General features: G+C 52.4%; 2 protein-coding genes across 2 annotated transcripts in view; one reads left to right on the top strand and one right to left on the bottom strand.

The window, feature by feature from the left end:
• Positions 1–2,799: 2,799 nt before the first annotated feature.
• Positions 2,800–9,213, top strand: Uck1 (uridine-cytidine kinase 1). The gene is made up of 7 exons (XM_005346081.2): positions 2,800–2,983; positions 3,147–3,306; positions 4,147–4,243; positions 4,355–4,497; positions 4,586–4,680; positions 7,188–7,236; positions 7,968–9,213. The coding sequence occupies exons 1-7, from the start codon at positions 2,876–2,878 to the stop codon at positions 8,147–8,149; spliced, it is 834 nt and encodes a 277-aa protein (XP_005346138.1). The 5' UTR covers positions 2,800–2,875; the 3' UTR covers positions 8,150–9,213.
• A 58-nt stretch (positions 9,214–9,271) lies between these two features.
• Positions 9,272–18,209, bottom strand: part of Pomt1 (protein O-mannosyltransferase 1) — a 19,126-nt gene continuing 10,188 nt past the window's right edge. Inside the window, exons 10-18 of the mRNA XM_005346718.2 lie at positions 17,075–17,167; positions 16,104–16,200; positions 13,717–13,809; positions 13,419–13,536; positions 12,994–13,091; positions 12,361–12,474; positions 11,315–11,441; positions 10,527–10,704; positions 9,272–9,972 (exon numbers count right to left, since the gene is read on the bottom strand). Of these exons, the coding sequence (XP_005346775.1) occupies positions 9,798–9,972; positions 10,527–10,704; positions 11,315–11,441; positions 12,361–12,474; positions 12,994–13,091; positions 13,419–13,536; positions 13,717–13,809; positions 16,104–16,200; positions 17,075–17,167 (1,093 nt within the window). The 3' untranslated portion in view covers positions 9,272–9,797. The remainder of the gene's footprint in view (positions 9,973–10,526; positions 10,705–11,314; positions 11,442–12,360; positions 12,475–12,993; positions 13,092–13,418; positions 13,537–13,716; positions 13,810–16,103; positions 16,201–17,074; positions 17,168–18,209) is intronic.

Raw genomic sequence — 18,209 nt, forward strand, 5'->3', positions numbered from 1 at the left:
CTGTAGACCAGGCTGGTCTCGAACTCACAGAGATCCGCCTGCCTCTGCCTCCCGAGTGCTGGGATTAAAGGCGTGCGCCACCATCGCCCGGCTCTGACTTTAGATGTTATTGAGAAATCAGCTGTTATTCTCAGGGGCCTGCCTATGTTTATATTGACTCCTTTATAGCATTCAATATATTTTATTCTTAGTGTTTTCACTATAACTTGATGAGTGAACTTTCTTCACTTGTCCATTTGTGTTCTAAATGCCTCTTGACCTGGACAGGGATTTGACAAATGTTTTTGCTATGAGTTTATTGAAAATGTTTCTTGCTGGGTGGTGGTGGCACACCTTTACTCCCTGCACTTGGGAGGCAGAGGCATGATGTGGGATTCCCCTCTGTATGCTGGGGATAAGATATATATATATATATATATATATATATATATATATATATATTATGTATACAATATTCTGTCTGTGTGTATGTCTGCGGGCCAGAAGAGGGCACCAGACCTCATTACAGATGGCTGTGAGCCACCATGTGGTTGCTGAGAATTGAACTCAGAACCTTTGGAAGAGCAGGCAATGCTCTTAACCACTGAGCCATCTCTCCAGCCCCCTGGGGATAAGTTTTATTACCATTGGTTAATAAAGAAGCTGCTTTGGTCTATGGCAGGGCAGAATATAGCAAGGCGGGAATTCCAAGCAGAGATAAAGAAGGAAAGGAGGTGGAGTCAGGCAGATGCCTTGTAGCTCCTGAAGGAGAGAGATCCCAGGAACCTTACTGGTAGACCACAGCCTCATGGTAATACATAGATTAATAGAAATGGGTTAATTTAAGATGAAAGAGTTAGCTAAAAATATAATGTTTTAATTAATATAGTTTTTGTGTGATTATTTGAGTCTAGGTGGCCGGAAAATGAACGAGCAGTCTCCACTTACAGAGGGAGGCAGGTCTCAGTGAGTTTGTGGCCAGTCTGGACTACCAAGAGAGTTTTAAGACAGTCAGGGGGCTGAGAGATGGCTCAGAGGTTAAGAGCACCGCCTGCTCTTCCAAAGGTCCTGAGTTCAATTCCCAGCAACCACATGGTGGCTCACAACCATCTGTAATGGGGTCTGGTGCCCTCTTCTGGCCTGCAGGAATACACGCAGACAAATACTGTATACTTAATAAATAAATATTTAAAAAAAAAAAAAAGACAGCCAGGACTGTTACACAAAGAACCCTGTCTCGGAAAAAAAAAAAAAAAAAAAAAAAAACAGAAAAAGAAAGGAAAGAAAATGTTTCCTATCCTTTGGCATGAGGTTCTTCTCATCCTTTTATGTTCATAATTCATTTTCATAGAGCCCCAAAGATCTAGCATGTTCCATTTGTACATTTGGCTATGGTGAAGATGGAGGAGCTCGGCTGTGGTGGAGATGGAGGAGCTCGGCTGTGGTGGAGATGGAGGAGCTCTGCTATAGGTAGATAAAGGGAGGCACAGATGCGATCGGATGATGCAGAAGAGCTCCATCTCTCAGGAGACTGAGTTAGAGCTCCTTACACCAGGTCAGGTATGTCCTCACGAAAGTAAAAATGGAAAGAATAGGAGCGTGAGGAGTGGGGAGAGATACGGGCAAGAACAGACGAGGGCCTAGCTGGCCTGCTAAGCTGACGGGGAGTTAAATGAGCAGGCAGATGTGGACAGGGTGGGGGAGAGCAGGGAGCAGCCGGGTGGTATGGTTGTTCTCTTCAGTCCTGAGTCTCTCAGTGGTCCTTCCCTGACTCCCCGAAGCCTGTCTGACCCTGCTCTGAGATGGGCTAGCCTTTTCTCCCATGCTCCCCTCCTAGACTTGCTTTGATCAGTTGGATGATCTGGTCCTGCTCCTGCTCTGGCCTAGGTGAGATGGTTGCCGTCATCTGGCGTTTACAGAGGTTTATGCTGGAAAAGTCAGGGACAAACTGGAACAGCCCTGGCTGAGGCTGTGCCTTCAGGAGCTCTGTTCACTGTGTAGCATTCTTCAGGCCTCTGCCAACTGTTAGAAAAGTTAGCGCTGGCATAAAAATCGTTGAGTTGGCTGTTGGACGGCCTGAGCTTTTGCTCAGGGCAGGCAGCGAGGTCAAGAGTCCAGGAGCTTGTAGCTAATTGAGCTACTCCATCTCCCACACTTTCATTATTCACAGTAGATGAACGTCAGGAGCATGCTTACAATAAGAATTTAAAACCAGGCACGCGCCTTCAGTCCCAGCACTCGGAAGGCAGAAATAGGAGGTCTCTGTGAATTCAAAGCTATCCTGGTCTACATTTCAAGTTCTAGACATTGTCTCAAACAAAGCAAACAACAACAAAGAATTTAAAAACCAGGTGTGGGAGCTGCAGATACTGCTCTTCCAGAGGACCTAAGTTCAATTCCAAGCATCCATCAGTAGCTTACATCTGACTGAAATTCCAGGCTCAGAGGAGCCAGTATCCTTCTTCTAACAGCTTCTGTGGGAACTCCACGAATGTAGTACACAAACACATGCAGGTAAAATACCCATACACATAAAATAAAATGAAAGGTAATGGTGGCGCACTTGGGAAAACAGAGGCAGGAGGATCTCTGTGAGTTTGAGGCCAGCCTGGTCTACAGAGAGTTCCAGAACAGTCAGGGCTACACACAGAAACCCTGTCTCCAAAAACCAAACCCAAAACCAAAAACTTCTCGGAGGGAGGTGGAGCCACATCCAGGCCCCGCCTCCAGATACGGGGTCACCCAGGAGTCACCAGGCCTTCCTAGGCCTCCGCCCAGAGAGCCGCGCCCCCCGCACGCATGCGTGCTGGTCCCCGGAAGCGCTGCGCACGGCGTTGGCCCCTGAGTCCCGGAGGGAGCGGGCAGAGTCGGTGGATGTAGGGCCGCGGCGCCTGACATGGCTTCGGCGGGAGGCGGCGGCTGCGAGAGCGCCGCGCCAGAGGCCGATCGTCCCCAGCCGCGGCCGTTCCTCATCGGCGTGAGCGGCGGCACCGCTAGCGGCAAGGTGGGTGGCCTGCGCCCGGGCCTCGCGGAGGGACTGACGGCCGCGGGTTGGGGCGCCATTGACTCCCGCCCAGCCGCGTCACCTGTTGCTAGCAGCCAAGGGGCCGCCCCCGGGGGCTGGTGGGTCACTGCCCAAGCCCACTCCCGGCCCTTTCTGTCCCCAGTCAACTGTGTGCGAGAAGATCATGGAGCTGCTGGGACAGAACGAAGTGGACCGCCGGCAGCGCAAGTTGATCATCCTGAGCCAGGACTGCTTCTATAAGGTTCTGACTGCCGAGCAGAAGGCCAAGGCCCTGAAGGGACAGTACAATTTCGACCACCCAGGTACATGCAGACAGCCTGCCTGGAGAGGTGGGGGTGGAGGGTGGACGCGGGCTGTCCGGGGATCGCACACTGCCGGACAACAGAGGTGCCTGTGGATGCAGACTGCTGGACCAGGGCTGTAGGAGATGCTTGTGGGATGCAGGCTGCCAGATTAGGGGCTCACCGAGCTGTTTGCTGGATGCAGACGGCCATGGGAGGCTGCATGTGTGTAGAATGCGATGCAGAGAGACCAAGGCTGAACAGAGAGCTGCTGGATACCAACTGCCAAGGCTGTACTAGAACGCAGGAGCAGAGAGGCTTCGTGAAGCTCGCCCTCATTACCCATGGTAGTCGACCCATGTTAGGTTAGGAGGATTTGCTGACTTGCTGTGGTCATGGGGCACAAGGCTTTGGCTAGAGCCACTTGGGAAGGAGGTAGCAGAGGGGTCTTCAGGTCACTTCTCGATGTGTTGAAATCACCTCTCAGCACCTTGCTGCTGGTGGCTCTTTGCACCACCCTACTGCCTGGGTGACCTATGGATTCCCCAAACTGGCTGGGAGCAATCTTCAGAGAGGCTGGTAGTCAAAGCAGAGCCCAGCCTGGTACCAGGCCTTGGAGCTGTTTCCTGGTCTGGAGGTGCCAGTGATTCCTAGAAAGTCAGCTGTCCTAGGGACACAAGAAGGTCAGAAAACACACTCTTAACTGGCTCTTCCCAGATACAAAGAGGGACAGAGGAGAAAGTCTATTCCTGGTGGTGTGCTGTGGCTGCTTCAGTGGCCCTGGCTCCCACTGTGCTGACCCTGGGCAGGGGCAGTTCTCCCCAGGGCAGCTGGGCAGTCTGGCTTTTGCTGTTTTTGTAGATGCTTTTGATAATGATCTGATGCACAAGACCCTGAAAAACATTGTTGAAGGCAAAACTGTCGAGGTCCCCACCTATGATTTTGTGACCCACTCAAGGTAAGCCAGTTGTTCCTGGGAGGGCTGGCCACACCCACTGTCCTCTGGTGGATCCCACCTCTCTGGTTTTGTGGACTATCAAGCAGGGCCTCGTCTGCCTCTCCCTGACAGGTTACCGGAGACCACAGTGGTCTACCCAGCTGACGTGGTTCTGTTCGAGGGCATCTTGGTTTTCTACACTCAGGAGATCCGGGACATGTTCCACCTGCGCCTCTTTGTGGACACAGATTCTGATGTCCGGCTGTCTCGAAGAGGTAAGGGCCTCTAGGTCCCTGGCTGGGGCTGGAGTCTTCCAGGGTCCCAAGGAGGGCTTATGGTGGTGCGTTGCTCCTGTTGCTGCAGTTCTCCGGGACGTGCACCGAGGGAGGGACCTGGAGCAGATACTGACCCAGTACACCACCTTCGTGAAGCCAGCCTTTGAGGAGTTCTGCCTGCCGGTACTGCCTTTATCCATTCAGAACTTAACAGGGTCCTTGCTCTACCCCCTGCCTGCACTGTCTGCCTATTCGCCTCAGGCAGGACCCTGGTGCGTCTGCATTGGCAGCTCCCCTTGAAGCCTGACCTGTGTGGCTTGCTCACTCCCCTTGGAGCCGCTCTGTAAGGACTTTGGACTCTGCTCAGAGCCTAGAGTAGCTCCTGGGTGTTCTGACCGATCTCCAGGGCCTGAGGCCTCCCGGCTGCTCTGGACCAGATACTCAGAGCCTGCCGACTTACATTAGGAGTCTGCTGTTGGCCATCTTATATTTCTGGAGTTAGAAGTGAACTTGTACCCAGTTCATCAGAAGTGAAGTTGTACAGTTCACCAGAAGTGAAGTGTACCCAGTTCAGGGGTGGAGGGAGGTGACGGGGAGCCGAGGGTTGTAGCGCTGGCTGGCCCTGAACTCACAGCAGGCTTCCACATTTAGCCTCCCGAGCTCGAGTGTGAGCCGTCATGCTCAGTTCAGACTGGAGCATTTTAAAGAGAAGCTTAGTAGTATTTTGCCTTTGAAAAAAGGAACACGCACATGTATATACATACAAATATGTACATATGTACTTACTTGGGGCCAGGCTGTGGTTGCGCGTGTTTGTAATCCCAGCACTCAGGAGGCAGAGGCAGGCGGATCTCTGAGTTGGAAGCCAGCCTGGTCTACAGAGTAGCCAGGACAGCCAGGATTGTTACACAGAGAAGCCCTGTTTCAAAAACAAAAGAACAAGTATTGTGTGTGTTGTGTATGTGCATGTGTGTGTTCATGGGAGCCAGGGAGAGTGTGGGGTCCCCTGGAGCTGGAGTTATAGGTGTTGTTACCTGCCTGATGTAGTTCTGGGCACGACCGTGAGTCCTCTCTCAAGAGCAGCCATTGTTCTTAACGCCCTGCTGAGCCGTCTCTCAGCCCCCAGTATTTTATCCCTTAAAGGTGAAAATAAAAGCCAGGCATGGTTGTGCACGCTTTTACCCCAGAGCTCCGAGGCAGGAGATCTCTATGTGTTCAAGGCCAGCTTGATTCCAGGCCAGAGAGAGATAAATGGAGAGACCCGCACGTGCCCCAGAAATGGAGACTTCCCCCAGCCACGAAAGTAAAGGAACCAGCCGGGCGATGGTGGTGCACACCTTTAATCCCAGCACTCAGGAGGCAGAGGCAGGCGGATCTCTGTGAGTTCGAGACCAGCCTGGTCTACAGAGCTAGTTCTAGGACAGGCTCCAAAGCCACAGAGAAACTTCTGTCTCAAAAAACCAAAAAAAAAAAAAAAACTCTAAAAAAGAAAGTAAAGGAATCAGAACTATCAAAAACAGGATAAATAAGTTCCATTTGCCGCTACTGAAAAAGCCCCTTCTGGGTGCTGGGATTAAAGTGCACTACCACACCAGGCTAAAAGAACCTTTTCTTTTTTCTTTTTCTTTTCTTTTGGTTTTTTGAAATGGTTTCTTTGTAGCTTTGGAACCTGTCCTAGAACTCTCTCTGTAGACCACACTGGCCTTTGCCTCCCGAGTGCTGGGATTAAAGACGTGTGCCACCATGTCCGGCAGTTTTTTCTTTAATACTCATGCTCTCTGACGTTTCTGGAAAGTGTGAAGTGGTATAGTCTTATACTCTTGGGCTTTTGCTGAGTAGCTGGTAAGTTGGCAGCCAAGCCCTGTGCCCTGCCTCAGAGCAACCTCCTGAGCAGCCTGCCGCGTCCTTCCCTGACTGGGTGCTGCTCACCTCCTCGGAGTTTCCTCCCCATCACTCAAGCCAGCCGGCCCTCAGACCATTTCCCAGGCTGGTGGGGAAGGGGAGTGGGTTTCAGCCCCTCTTCCCCTCACCTGATAGTGCTGCCAGAGTGGGTACCAGCCCAGGTCTGCTCTTGCCTTTCATGGGAAGAGTCTCTACTGCCTTCCGCAACCTGTCTTCCGCAAGGGACAGGCCTTCCTGACCCAAACACACAGGTTGGCGGTATCAACCTGGGTCCATAGTATACTTCACCCTCTCTGGGCTTTGCCTGGTTCAGCTATGTCCCCTCAGCGAGGTCTTTCCTTCTGCTCTCCTCAGGGTTCTGCACTTCCTCAGCTGTGTCTGCTGGGCTGTCACTGGCATTAGAACATGTGTGGAACAGGTGCCATGTGTGTCTCCATGCAGTGCAGGGCCAGGTAACAGGCCTGTGCATAGCAAGGATCTTGTCCTGTCACGCTCACTCTTATAGGACATTTGCAGACTTCAGTCCCAGTTTCAGAGGCCAAGAACTGTGGGAGGTGTCACACCTGTCTAGGCCAGTGATTCAGATGGGACCAGGCAGACACAGTGGGACACTGATGTTCAAGTTTAGTCCAGTGTAATCTGCCTCATGGCTGAGACCCCGTCTCTCACCTGTGTAAGGCTGTCCCCAACTTGGCAGTGCTACCAACAACCAGGCGTTCATCCCTTGTTCCTGAGTACCTTAAAGTCACCCGGAGGAAACAGCTTCAGGAGACCCTTCTGTCTTTCAGACCAAGAAGTATGCTGACGTGATCATCCCTCGAGGAGTAGACAATATGGGTAAGCAGCCCCAGCCCCACTCCCAGGCAGAGACAGCTTACCCTAGCTAGCAAGGCTTCCCAAGGCTTACCCTAGCTAGCAATGCTTCCCAAGGCTTACCCTAGCTAGCAAGGCTTCCCAAGGCTTACCCTAGCTAGCAAGGCTTCCCAAGGCTTACCCTAGCTCCCAAGTACGTGCATGGGAGCTGCCAGTGTTTACCTGGGACATGGGTTCATGTGTACTTTGCAAACACTCAGAGCTGCTGGCAGGGCCTGTTAGGCCATAGAGATGTGTTTTTATCAGACTCAGTCAACGTCAACAAAAGCCTTCGTCTGATGAGATATCAGGCAGGCAGGCAGGCATGGAGAGCCGGTGGGCAGGTAGGCAGACATGGAGGGCCGGCGGGCAGATAGGCAGGCATGGAGGTTGGGACTGCGGGCAGGCAGGTAGGCAGGCAGGTTGGGACTGTGGGCAGGCGGGTAGGCAGGTAGGCAGGCAGGTTGGGACTGCGGGCAGGCATGGAGGTCGGGACTGTGGGCAGGCATGGAGGTCGGGACTGTGGGCAGGCATGGAGGTCGGGTCTGCGGGCAGGTATGAGGTTGGGACTGCAAGCAGGCATGGAAGTCGGGATTGCAGGCAGGTAGGCAGGCTCAGTGGCTTTCCTGCATGCTGAGTGTTTTACAGAGTGGGGGAGCAAGGGCAGGCCACAAGGGTTCCAGGAGTGAATGTGATATTTCCATGTCTCATTGCAGTTGCCATCAACCTGATTGTCCAGCACATCCAGGACATTCTCAATGGTGACCTGTGCAAGCGGCACCGAGGAGGGCCCAATGGGCGCAACTACAAGAGGACCTTCCCTGAACCAGGAGAGCACCCTGGAGTGTTGGCCACTGGCAAGCGCTCACACCTGGAGTCTAGCAGCAGGCCCCACTGAGACCAGCATATGTAGGTTCCCCACAGACCCATGATTAAGGGTCTGGGCCTGGAGACAACCATTTGCTCTTAAAAGCACAGTCAGGGATTCCTCTCAGCGTGACCTAGGACCAAGGCCTGCCTTACTTGGGAGGGCAGATTCATGCTGACAGAGCATTCCAGTGTCCTCCGCTTCCTCTCATTGGAGGAGCCAGGAGGTCTTTGGGTCACTGAGAAGTGTCCCAGACTGCATAGAAAGCCCATGGTGCCAGCTTCCAGAAGGATGCAGGACATAATTATAGGGCAGCTGAGGAAACAGCCCTGGCACTGGCTGGCCTGGTGTTGACAGTGAACCACAGTGACGTGCTTCCCAGTATTGTGTGGTTCGTGTCCGTGTTGCAGAAGGAAAGTTTGAAGATATGTTATATATCCTTATTGTTTTGTGGCAGGCTGTTTGTGACCTATGAACCTAGTTTAACAACCTACCACTGGGCTATAGTCCAGTCTAAGGAACTTGAGGCAGCAAAGAACCCTAAGTCTCTCCACTTGAAGCCAAGCGGCATCACACTTAATATAAAGGACTCCTGGGTATTCTGGGGGCCTGGATTGTGGGACAGACAGCAGCAGGCCCTTAGGTCTCCTGTGGCTGTAGTGTCTTCACAATTTTGCAGGAAGCCTTGAGTGCCAGGGCTGTCTGTACAACCACTTGGTACAGTTCATGATTAGCATGCCAGGGTAGGCTATCTATCTCCAGCCAGGGGATCACGGAAGTGCAGAGCAGTCATGTGAGCATGGCTGCCTGAAGCCGGCATTCTCCTGCACGCTAAACCTGAGCTCACAGCTTCACAATGGTCCGTCTATGATGTCATGGGATGGCCCTTTCTGGAAAAGTGTCCTTGGCTGTTGTCACAGGCCGTGGCGCACACACTAGTTTGTTCTTGCTAAATACCACTGTGGTTCCCACTCGTGACAGCAGCTGAGCTGCACCGAGCTCAGGGGCTGGTTTCTGTTAGTGCTGTACTAGTTCTGTTGAACTGAAACCCCTCTTTGGAGGAAGAATCAATAAATAACACTAAAAAATGGTTATCAATGTGTTCCTTTTTATTTACATTAGGAAAGGCAAATTCAAGGCAAAGAAGTGTATGGATGACATCTTGGCTGTGGAAGACAGGTGAAGACAGTTGGTGGAATCTCCCAGAAGGGGTTTTTAAAATACAGATCAGTGAGGAGTCTTGGTATAAATGCGCTGTCAGATTTCAACGTAGGCTTTACAAAGGTCGGCTGTGCCTGCAGACAGTGAGTTGTTTGGGGTGACTGCAGGCCTTGTGAAAGGCGGGGGGCTTAGCCCACAGCTGGGGAAGCTCAGGCTCATCAGGAGTCCTGTCCCTGGCCGGGGTCTCCTGCCTGCGTTGGTGTTCTTACACTGGCAGCTCAAATACTGGCTGGGTCAGAGTTGGGCCTCATGGGTGATGCTGTGGCAGGGCATACTCTTCACTGTGTGAAGAGGGAAAAAATCACTTCTGAGGAGAAACCAGTGAACAGGGCTCTTCAGTTAATCCCTGGAGTCCTTCCTGGACCCAGCCAGTCCTGCCTGCTGAGGCCTCTGCTGGTGGAAGACGAAGACATTTTTGAGATCCTGTTCTGCATGCTTGTCTTCGTGCTCTCGTTCTCTAGTACTTTCGGATCAGAATGTCCCAGCTGTCTTTCCAGCGAAGGGCCCGGAGTTCTCCTGGTGAGAGTGACGTGTCTCCATAGGTTAGTGGACGTAGCATATTGGACACATGGCATGCAGAGGAATACCAGGCCACAACCAGGGCACTGAAGACATTCCTCTGCAGCTGGGACCTGTGGGCAGCAGGGTGAGTGAGGTTCAAGCATCTGGCTTGCCTCCCCACAGCAACCCTGCCCAACCATCTCCTAGGAACCTGCTGTCTATCTGCTGACACCTGTGGACTTCACCTGTGTGTTCTTAGGCCTCCCCTGCTTCTTTGTGCCCCCACAGAGAATGTATCTGCCTGGACACATTGCACATAACCCTCATCACTGATTCTGGGATTTACTATGACTCTACCCACAATGCCAGCTGTGTGCCTCACGCCCTCCACATCAAGGCCCTCTGCTCCAAACCTACGCTTTCTTTTTTCTTTTTGATTTTTTAAAAACAGTGTTTCTCTATGTAACAGCCTTAGCTGTCTTGGAATTTACCAGGCTGGCCTCGAACTCACATTGATCTGCCTGCCCCTGCCTCCCAAATGCTGAGATTAAAAGCGTGTGCCACCACACCATGTCAACCAAAGGCTTCTGCCTGCCACATCCCCCCAGTCTGGGCAGTGAGCCTCTGCTGTCCTGGAATGCTGGTCTGCAGGTGGTGAAGCCTCTCTCAGGCCCACTGCCCGCACCTGCACAGGTGGTCACTGATGTGCTGCAGGACAATCGGAAGCAGAAGGATCTGGAAGGTGAGTGCCGGCAGGTAGTGGTAGAGGAAGAGCATCCTCTCCATCAGGAAGAAGGGCAGGTAGTTGAACGCCCAGCCACCTGTACACAGGGCTCCAGCTAGTACCCAATGGGACCAGGCATCTGTGGAAGAGTGTATCTCAGAGCAGCACTGCCACTGGATTAGTCATGGGCTCACTCCTGTCACATACTGTCCTCAGCTCCTCACCCTCCCAACCCCCAGGACCAAGTGGACTGATCCATGACACTGCTGTTTCTTCCTAGGTCCTGACAGCTCTTCTGCAAGGCCGCAGGCCTCGAGTGAGGCCAGGCCCAGTCTTACAAGGTCCCCTCCAGCCTTAGCTCAAGACCAGTGTAAAGACAGGCTGCTCTCATCTGAGAATTCTCCTCTCACTGTGACCGGCCGAGAATGGGAGTAAAAGTCAGGAGAAAGGAGGGGCCGTGTTTTCTGGGCTGGAGGTTACAGGCCGATGGTAAGCCAGCGCTGAAGTTTTCTTTCCAAATGCAGTTTCTGTCAGCTGTTCACCACCACGGCCCTAAGCCTCTTGCTGACAGCTGTGCCTCAGCTAGCACGGCTGGTTCCTGCTGGCAACCCAGAACTAAGCCTCTGTCCCCTGCACTCTCTGCTAAACAAGTCTCAGCTGTGGTGTGGAACTTAACTACAACAGGTTTTTTTCAGGGCCCTTACCTGCTGGCTGTCACCTATACATCCATCCTATGAGGAGACACTAACCCTTAGGGAGGTCCCAGATACTCCTTCGCCGGCGGAGCAGGTACCAGAGGAAGAGTAGGATGTAGGCCACTGTGGCAAGGCTGGCTGAAGCCCAGATCACGATGTTTCCAAGCAAGTGGATCTGAGCCTGAAAGACAGGGAGCCGCTCACCACCTATCCCTCATCCAAAGAGGACGACAATGGCCATGAGAGAAACCAAATGGACTTCAGCAGTCCAAAACCACACAGGCACATCTGGAACTCTATCCTGGACACATCTGGACGAACTTCCCAGTCACTCTTCTAGACATGCACTAGGGTTCTCAATCCTGTTTGTCAAAACTGAAATTAGGAGTAATGGAGACTGGGAATTGAACACGGATCTGGAAGTCTGTGCATGCTGAGCACACAGATCTACCCGCAGCCCCTATTCGTGTGAGACTCTCCTAGGTAGCCTAGCCTGGCCCCATATATACGATCCCTGTCTCAAACATGCCTGGCTTGGGACTCCTCTTTTAACAACGCAGTTATTCACAGGAAGGTCATACCTGGAAAGAGATTTCAGTTTGCACACAGCTACAGGGCAGCCCTGGGACTTACTTGTGTGTGTGTGTGTGTGTGTGTGTGTGTGTGTGTGTGTCGGGGAGGTCTTAGCATTTACTCCCTAGGTGACTCTATACCCAACTCTGCCTCCATGTAGCCCATGCTCCTTCCATTCTGCTGTGGCAGAGGTGACATAACCAGGGCCATAACATAACATTACACCCATAACGTACAGAACATAGCCAGCACCAGCCGGCCTAGTAGCTGGATGCTGCAGGGCAACACTGCTCTAAATGGTCTTGACAGGAGTGAGGCGGCAGTGGGCGTCCACAAAGGCTAACCGGGGGATTCTCTCAATCTCTCAACAGACTGCACGAAAGCGAGGCCTTGCTCTTTGGAAATGAGCAGTCCAGGCCTCAGACTGCCCAGTAATCACCCTCCCACACCAAAAAAAAAAAAAAATGCCTTGAAGAAACCCCAGCCACCTTCAGGAAGTCAGCCAGGACTCACACATGCTTGCTTACACTGGTCCTGGGATGTAGCCAGTAGGCGATGTTGGTGTCCAGGGTGACCCACTCCAGCGGGGTGGAGCTGTACTTGTGTTCTGAATTCTCATTCTTCAACGTCAGCATCTTCCACTGCCACAGAACAGAGCACAGGTTGCAGAGGATGGCCACGCCTCCAGCTGCCACAATGTCAGTGTGTGACAAAACCACTGTCCCTTGCATGTCAACTGCCGCCCAGACTAAGCTCACTTGGCAAGTGCTGCAGGAGGGGCCCTGCATGCTAAGCTGGGCTATGGGCTCAGGGCTGACTTCATGGATGAACACTTACTCTGCAGGCTAAGAGACAGGAGTCATGCCATGGACTCTCTGAGACTGCCTGACTTTAGACTAGTTGAATGTAGCCCATTCTGACCTGATGGGAGGCCTTAAGACACTCTGACATTATTGCAATGTCACACTGATGCAGAAACCCCTTGCTCCTGACTACTGGGTGCAAGTTCACGGAGCCTGCAGAAGGGAGAGACACTCATTCTGCTACAGAGTCTCAAGTTCCAGGACTTTGAACTTCAGAACTCGGCAGCACGCAGTGCCTTCATGGGCAGAAATTGGCTTCCGCTGACCAAGGATGGCATCCCTCCAGCTACTTGTCACCTGCAGTTCGGAGAATCTGGCCATGAAGCTGAGGTTCCTGCTGATATCAACCTGGCTGGGTGAGTGCAGCTCCAGTTCCCTCTCCTCCTGTTCTTGGCCTGAGAGTGAACACCAAGGAAGAGACACAGGCTGAAGAGCTGAGGACAGAGGCTGCCCCCAGGTCTTTCCAATAACCCACAAGGACACCTCACCAGACTGTTATGTTCCACTTGGTTCCCACCACCACACCCTGATCTCTCCTGCCAAGTTGGGACCAGTGAACCCAAGAAGCATGAGTTCCATTCTCCCAATTGTCCTCATGTAATCATGGGTCAGTGCAAGGGACTCCGGTCCCTCCAAACCAACAGTGTTGTTTTGGTATTTCCTTGAGTGCCACAAGCTCCACAGACAACCAGGTATCATGACCCAGGACTTCACCAACTCACTTTGGCCATACCGGTGCTCCTCCACATTCCACACCATGCTCTCGTGGTGGCCCCGTGACTTCTCCCCAACCACTTCCAACTGCCGAAACCCCCAGTCAGGGAGGTGAGCCCCGCTGAGCTAGCAAAACCAAGAAAGGGAATGAGCGTGATAGGGCTGGCTAACCGCAGGGCTGTGTCAGCAGATCCCGCCCCAGGTCTTCCCAGGATTCTTGGCCACTACGTGAACTGTAAGCACAGGATGACTTTCATCACATGGCCTGTCTGTGTGAGCACAGGCCGACCAGGAGCTGCCCTTCACCTTCAAGACGGCAGACGTGTTCACATGCACGAAGCGCACTTCCGACAGGATAGTCTTCCAGGTATCCCGGCTGGACTCTCTGTTCACAATGTCCTGCAGAGAGAGATCTTATCACCCTGGGGGCTGGCAGTGGAGCACTTGCCTAGCATTTGTGAGGCCAATCCCCAGCACCACTCACCAAGGATAAAACCAAATATGTCTAGTCATAGCATCCTTTTCAGATTGCCTTAAATGACCAGCTAAAGACCAGACACCTACTGCTTCTCGGTGTTTTGTCTTAGTTAAGAGCAATCACACAGCTATGAAACCAGTGTGGGTCTCATACAAAGGAAGCACACTAGGGAAGTCCTTGGCCTTGGTGCCATGAGGACTCCAAGACCCCCACAAGCCCTCACAATACAGCATGTGAGCCAGTCCCTGTCTGAGGCTGTAGAAATGGCACTTCCCACAGACACTCAAAAGCCATCTATCTAGTCAGTCACAAGATGACTCAGAACTCTAGCCCAAACAGGGAGTTTCTTAGACTTTATCCGGCCAGTATACGGTGGTCTAGAGGTCAGGACCGCACTGCCCCGCAAGACTGGCCCAGGAGGGTCCTGGCCCTGGCAGCACTACCTGTTACAGTCTGATATGCTAGAGCCTCAACTGTGACTCATGATGAGAACCACAGATCTCAAGAGGCTGAGCGGGGCAAGGCATCCTGGAGCACCGAGTGGGTAGCCACTCCTGAGCTTGCTCCCCTTATCTGGGATTTCTGTTTGACCTGTAGCGAGTGGTACTCAAAGAGCTGTCAGGAAGTGGGCAGGGGAGGGGATCAGTGATGGAGCCATTAATAGCACAGTAGCAGGGAGGTCAGGGAGATTCAGCGCCATTCCTACTGAGACAGCTTCCCATAGAAGGGGCACAGGACTGTCCCCAGGCAGAGCTGCTCAGGAAAGGCTGGAGAACAGGAGGGCCACGAGTACGCACGGCACAAACAAGGGGAAAATGGCAGAGATGTGCCAGATACGTCTAAGAAAAGTCTTCAGGGGGCTGGAGAGATGGCTCAGTGGTTAAGAGCATTGCCTGCTCTTCCAAAGGTCCTGAGTTCAATTCCCAGCAACCACATGGTGGCTCACAACCATCTGAAATGAGATCTGGCGCCCTCTTCTGGCATGTGGGCATACATGCAGGCAGAATGTTGTATATATAATAAATCTTAAAAAAAAAAAAAAAAGAGAGCTGGGCGGTGGTGGCACACGCCTTTAATCCCAGCACTCAGGAGGCAGAGGCAGGCGGATCTCTGTGAGTTCGAGACCAGCCTGGTCTACAAGAGCTAGTTCCAGGACAGGATCCAAAACCACAGAGAAACCCTGTCTCGAAAAAACCAAAAAAAAAAAAAAAAAAAAAAAAATAGTCCTCAGACAGCTTTGCTGAGGGAGCTGGCAAGGGGTGCCTTATCAAATTGGCATGGAACTCCCTAGCGAGGGAAGCTGCAGTCAGTGGGAAACTAGGGCAGCAGGACCTCTCCTAGGCAATGGCCCAGGACTGCAGTGGTTAGTACTCAGTCTGCGGGTCCAGAATGCTTCTGTACAGCAACTTTCCCAGGAGACCTGACTGTAAGGGGAGCAAGTTACCGCCACCAGAAGGGAAGGTGAATGCAGGCCACTGTCTCAGTAAAATCACCCTCTTATGGCCAAGTCCTTCACCAGGCAACTTCTAGGACTCCTATTAACTCCTGAGAATTGGCTGAGAAACTTCCCTTGGGTCATAAAGTGGCTGGAGCTCTTGTCTGTGGCGACAGGGTGTCCTAATCAGCTTTAATTGTCAATGTGACACAGCCCAGAGTCATCTGAGAAGGGAGGCTCAACTGAGGAGCTGCCCAGATGGGACTGTCGTGTTGGTCTGTAGCCTTGGTGGTTAATAGGAGAACGCCCAGTACACTGTGGTGTATGGTTCCCTGGGCAGGTGGTCCCGGGCGGTACACGAGCTGGCTAAGCATTGACATGAGTGAGCCAGGAACAGCAGTCTTCTGGTTCCTGCTGAGCTTCTGCCCTGACTGCCCTCCTGGTTGGTTCTGGTCATGGTGCTTGGCATAAGAGGATGAAACTAGGACAGCAGGTGAGCAATGAGCAGGCCAGGAAGCAGCTCCAGCTGCAGCCCCTGACCCCGCAGGCCTCACAGACCAGTCACAGCCCCTGGAACTTTCCTCTCCATCCCTGAGATACCGAAGACTCTAGACCTGCTGAAGGGACTACTCCCCATGGCAACATCTAACATCTCAGGCTTGATTTGTGAATAGCAGCTCCCTACCCCATCTGAACGCATTATCCAAAGGGGCATTTGGGGTACTCCGAGGTAGAAATAGGTGTACCCACTGGCCAGCCAGCACTCCACATGGAACTCACCAGCTTCCAGAGGCTCTGGGCAGGCATGGAGATGTTGTAGTCAATGTAACAGGAGACTTCTTGAGAATGGGGACTCAGAGCGGCTGCCACATCGTGCCTGAAGAGCAGAGAGCAGAGCTGCCCCCAGTGTCACAGCCTGAAGAGGCGCTTTCAGTGCAAAGCTGGCTCTGCCCACCGAGGGCAGAGGGGAAGCTGCTAGAAAGGTGGCTCCCACAGAGGTCACTCCTCTAGCCTGGACTCATCTGAGAACGGAGTCTCAACTGGTGGCTGACACATGGGACTGTCCTGTTGGCCAGAGCTGATGTAAAACCATCGATGGGTGTCATTCACTTTCTGGACAGGTGAAGCAAATCTCAGAGAAAAGATGGCTGCCACAGGGAGTGGAAGTCCTAAGTTTAAGAACCAAGTCACTAGCCTGGCAGAACTTAGAAAAGCAGTACTGTCAGCCTTGGGCCAGCAAGTACAGAGTGGTTTCATGGTAGGAGAGCAGGCTCTTGGTGTGATTCAGCCTTAGTGGCCAGAAGTAGCCTGTCACTGGCCACTCAGGCAGGAGTCACTTCACAGGATACACCGGGTGCTCTGTGGAGTCAGACAGCAGCACACAGGCTGTGGATGATGGGACAGTACCCAGGCAGGACTTCTAGTATGGTGACCTTAGCAACAGTCCAGGAGAAAAGTGAGTGTGGCAGCCCAGAGATGCTGTGTTTGCTTACTGCAGGACTAGCAGGGAGGCCAAATGCCCAGGGTGACACAAGTCAGGGTCACCAGGCCTCAGGAGAGCTGAGGGAGTCACTCGAGAGGGAGGGCTGTGGGCAGAGAGTAAAACTCCACTCTGTCTTCTCAAGGGCCCAGTGTGGCCTCAGTGGAGTAAGGCAGAGGTGGGAAGCCAGGATGCAGGAAGCAGGCTGAGTGGGGCGGTGAGAGGGAGTGAGAGGAGACACCCTGATAGAGCAAGCATGGTGAGCACTCACGTGTTAAGGAGGCGGGTGGTCATGCCGTGAACGAGCTGTATAATGTCTCCATGGCGAACAGGCCTGGGAGGGTTGTTTACCACCAGCTGGTGTCTAGAAGACAGCACTGTCAGGATGCCACCCAGCCCAGTACCCGCTTACCATAGACTCCCTGGGAATGCCAAGGCTCCAGTCTCCCAGCAGACACTGGGGAGTGTGCACCCCAATGTATGCATACCTTGTGTGAGGTGACTTTGTATAGAATCAAGGTACTTTCGTTTCCTCTAACGCTTCTTAACCTAAGGTCACTTTCCAAATTGCCAAATGTGATTCCATTTGTCATTGCCACATTTGTCTATGAAGAATAAACTAGGCATACCCCCAAATCCTTATGTTGACAGCATACTCTTTTTGATACCCCCAAATAAACAAATAAATAAATACATTAAGAAGCTTATAATCTCAGCATTTGAAGGCTGATGAAAGGGGATTGGGAATCTGAAGCAAGGCTATAAGGAGAGATGACTTAAAGATAGAAAAAAAAAAAACACACCAAACCCAAACAAACAAAAAAGCCACCCATAGCCAGGTGGTAGTGCACGCCTTTAATCTCTGTGAGTTCAAGGCCAGCCTGGTCTATAGAGCTAGTTCCAGGACAAGCTCCAAAGCAACAGAGAAACCCTTTCTCAAAAAACTAAAAAAGGCCACCCAACCCCTCAGACCCTATCAAGTCTCCAGCAGTGATCAGGGAAGCCTCACTCATGCAGTTGTAACCAAGCCAGCAACCATGTACAGGTGGATACAGTGATGGGAGAGGAGGGTACACCTTCAGATGGACTGGCCTAGAAGGCCTCCCCAAGGATCCAGCCCTCACATTCCTGGCAAGAATGGTGAGTGCAGAGATGGCAAAGGACCTGGTGATGGTAAGTGTGTGCCACTGGAAGCTATGACACTCATTTGTAGGGACAGAGAACATGGTCTAGGCCTTCTTAGAGGCTGTGATGCTGGAATGGTCAGTGAGGGTGGAAGCTCATGAACAGGTAGACTGCCTTGGCCTAGACAGAGGCTGAGTGCAGAAGGGCTCCTTCACAAGGCCTTCCTAGAGGCTGAGTGCAGAAGGGCTCCTTCACAAGGCCTTCCTAGAGGCTGAGTGCAG

This window comes from Microtus ochrogaster, chromosome 4 (genome assembly GCF_000317375.1).
Source record: "Microtus ochrogaster isolate Prairie Vole_2 chromosome 4, MicOch1.0, whole genome shotgun sequence".
NCBI classification, from domain to species: Eukaryota; Metazoa; Chordata; class Mammalia; order Rodentia; family Cricetidae; genus Microtus; species Microtus ochrogaster.

Coding starts and splice junctions, on each gene's coding strand:
- Uck1 (XM_005346081.2), top strand. CDS start 2,876: ATGGCTTCGGCGGGAGGCGGCGGCTGCGAGAGCGCCGCGCCAGAGGCC. Junction 4,244..4,354: donor GATTTTGTGACCCACTCAAG/GTAAGCCAGTTG, acceptor TCTCCCTGACAG/GTTACCGGAGACCACAGTGG. Junction 4,681..7,187: donor TTGAGGAGTTCTGCCTGCCG/GTACTGCCTTTA, acceptor TCTGTCTTTCAG/ACCAAGAAGTATGCTGACGT.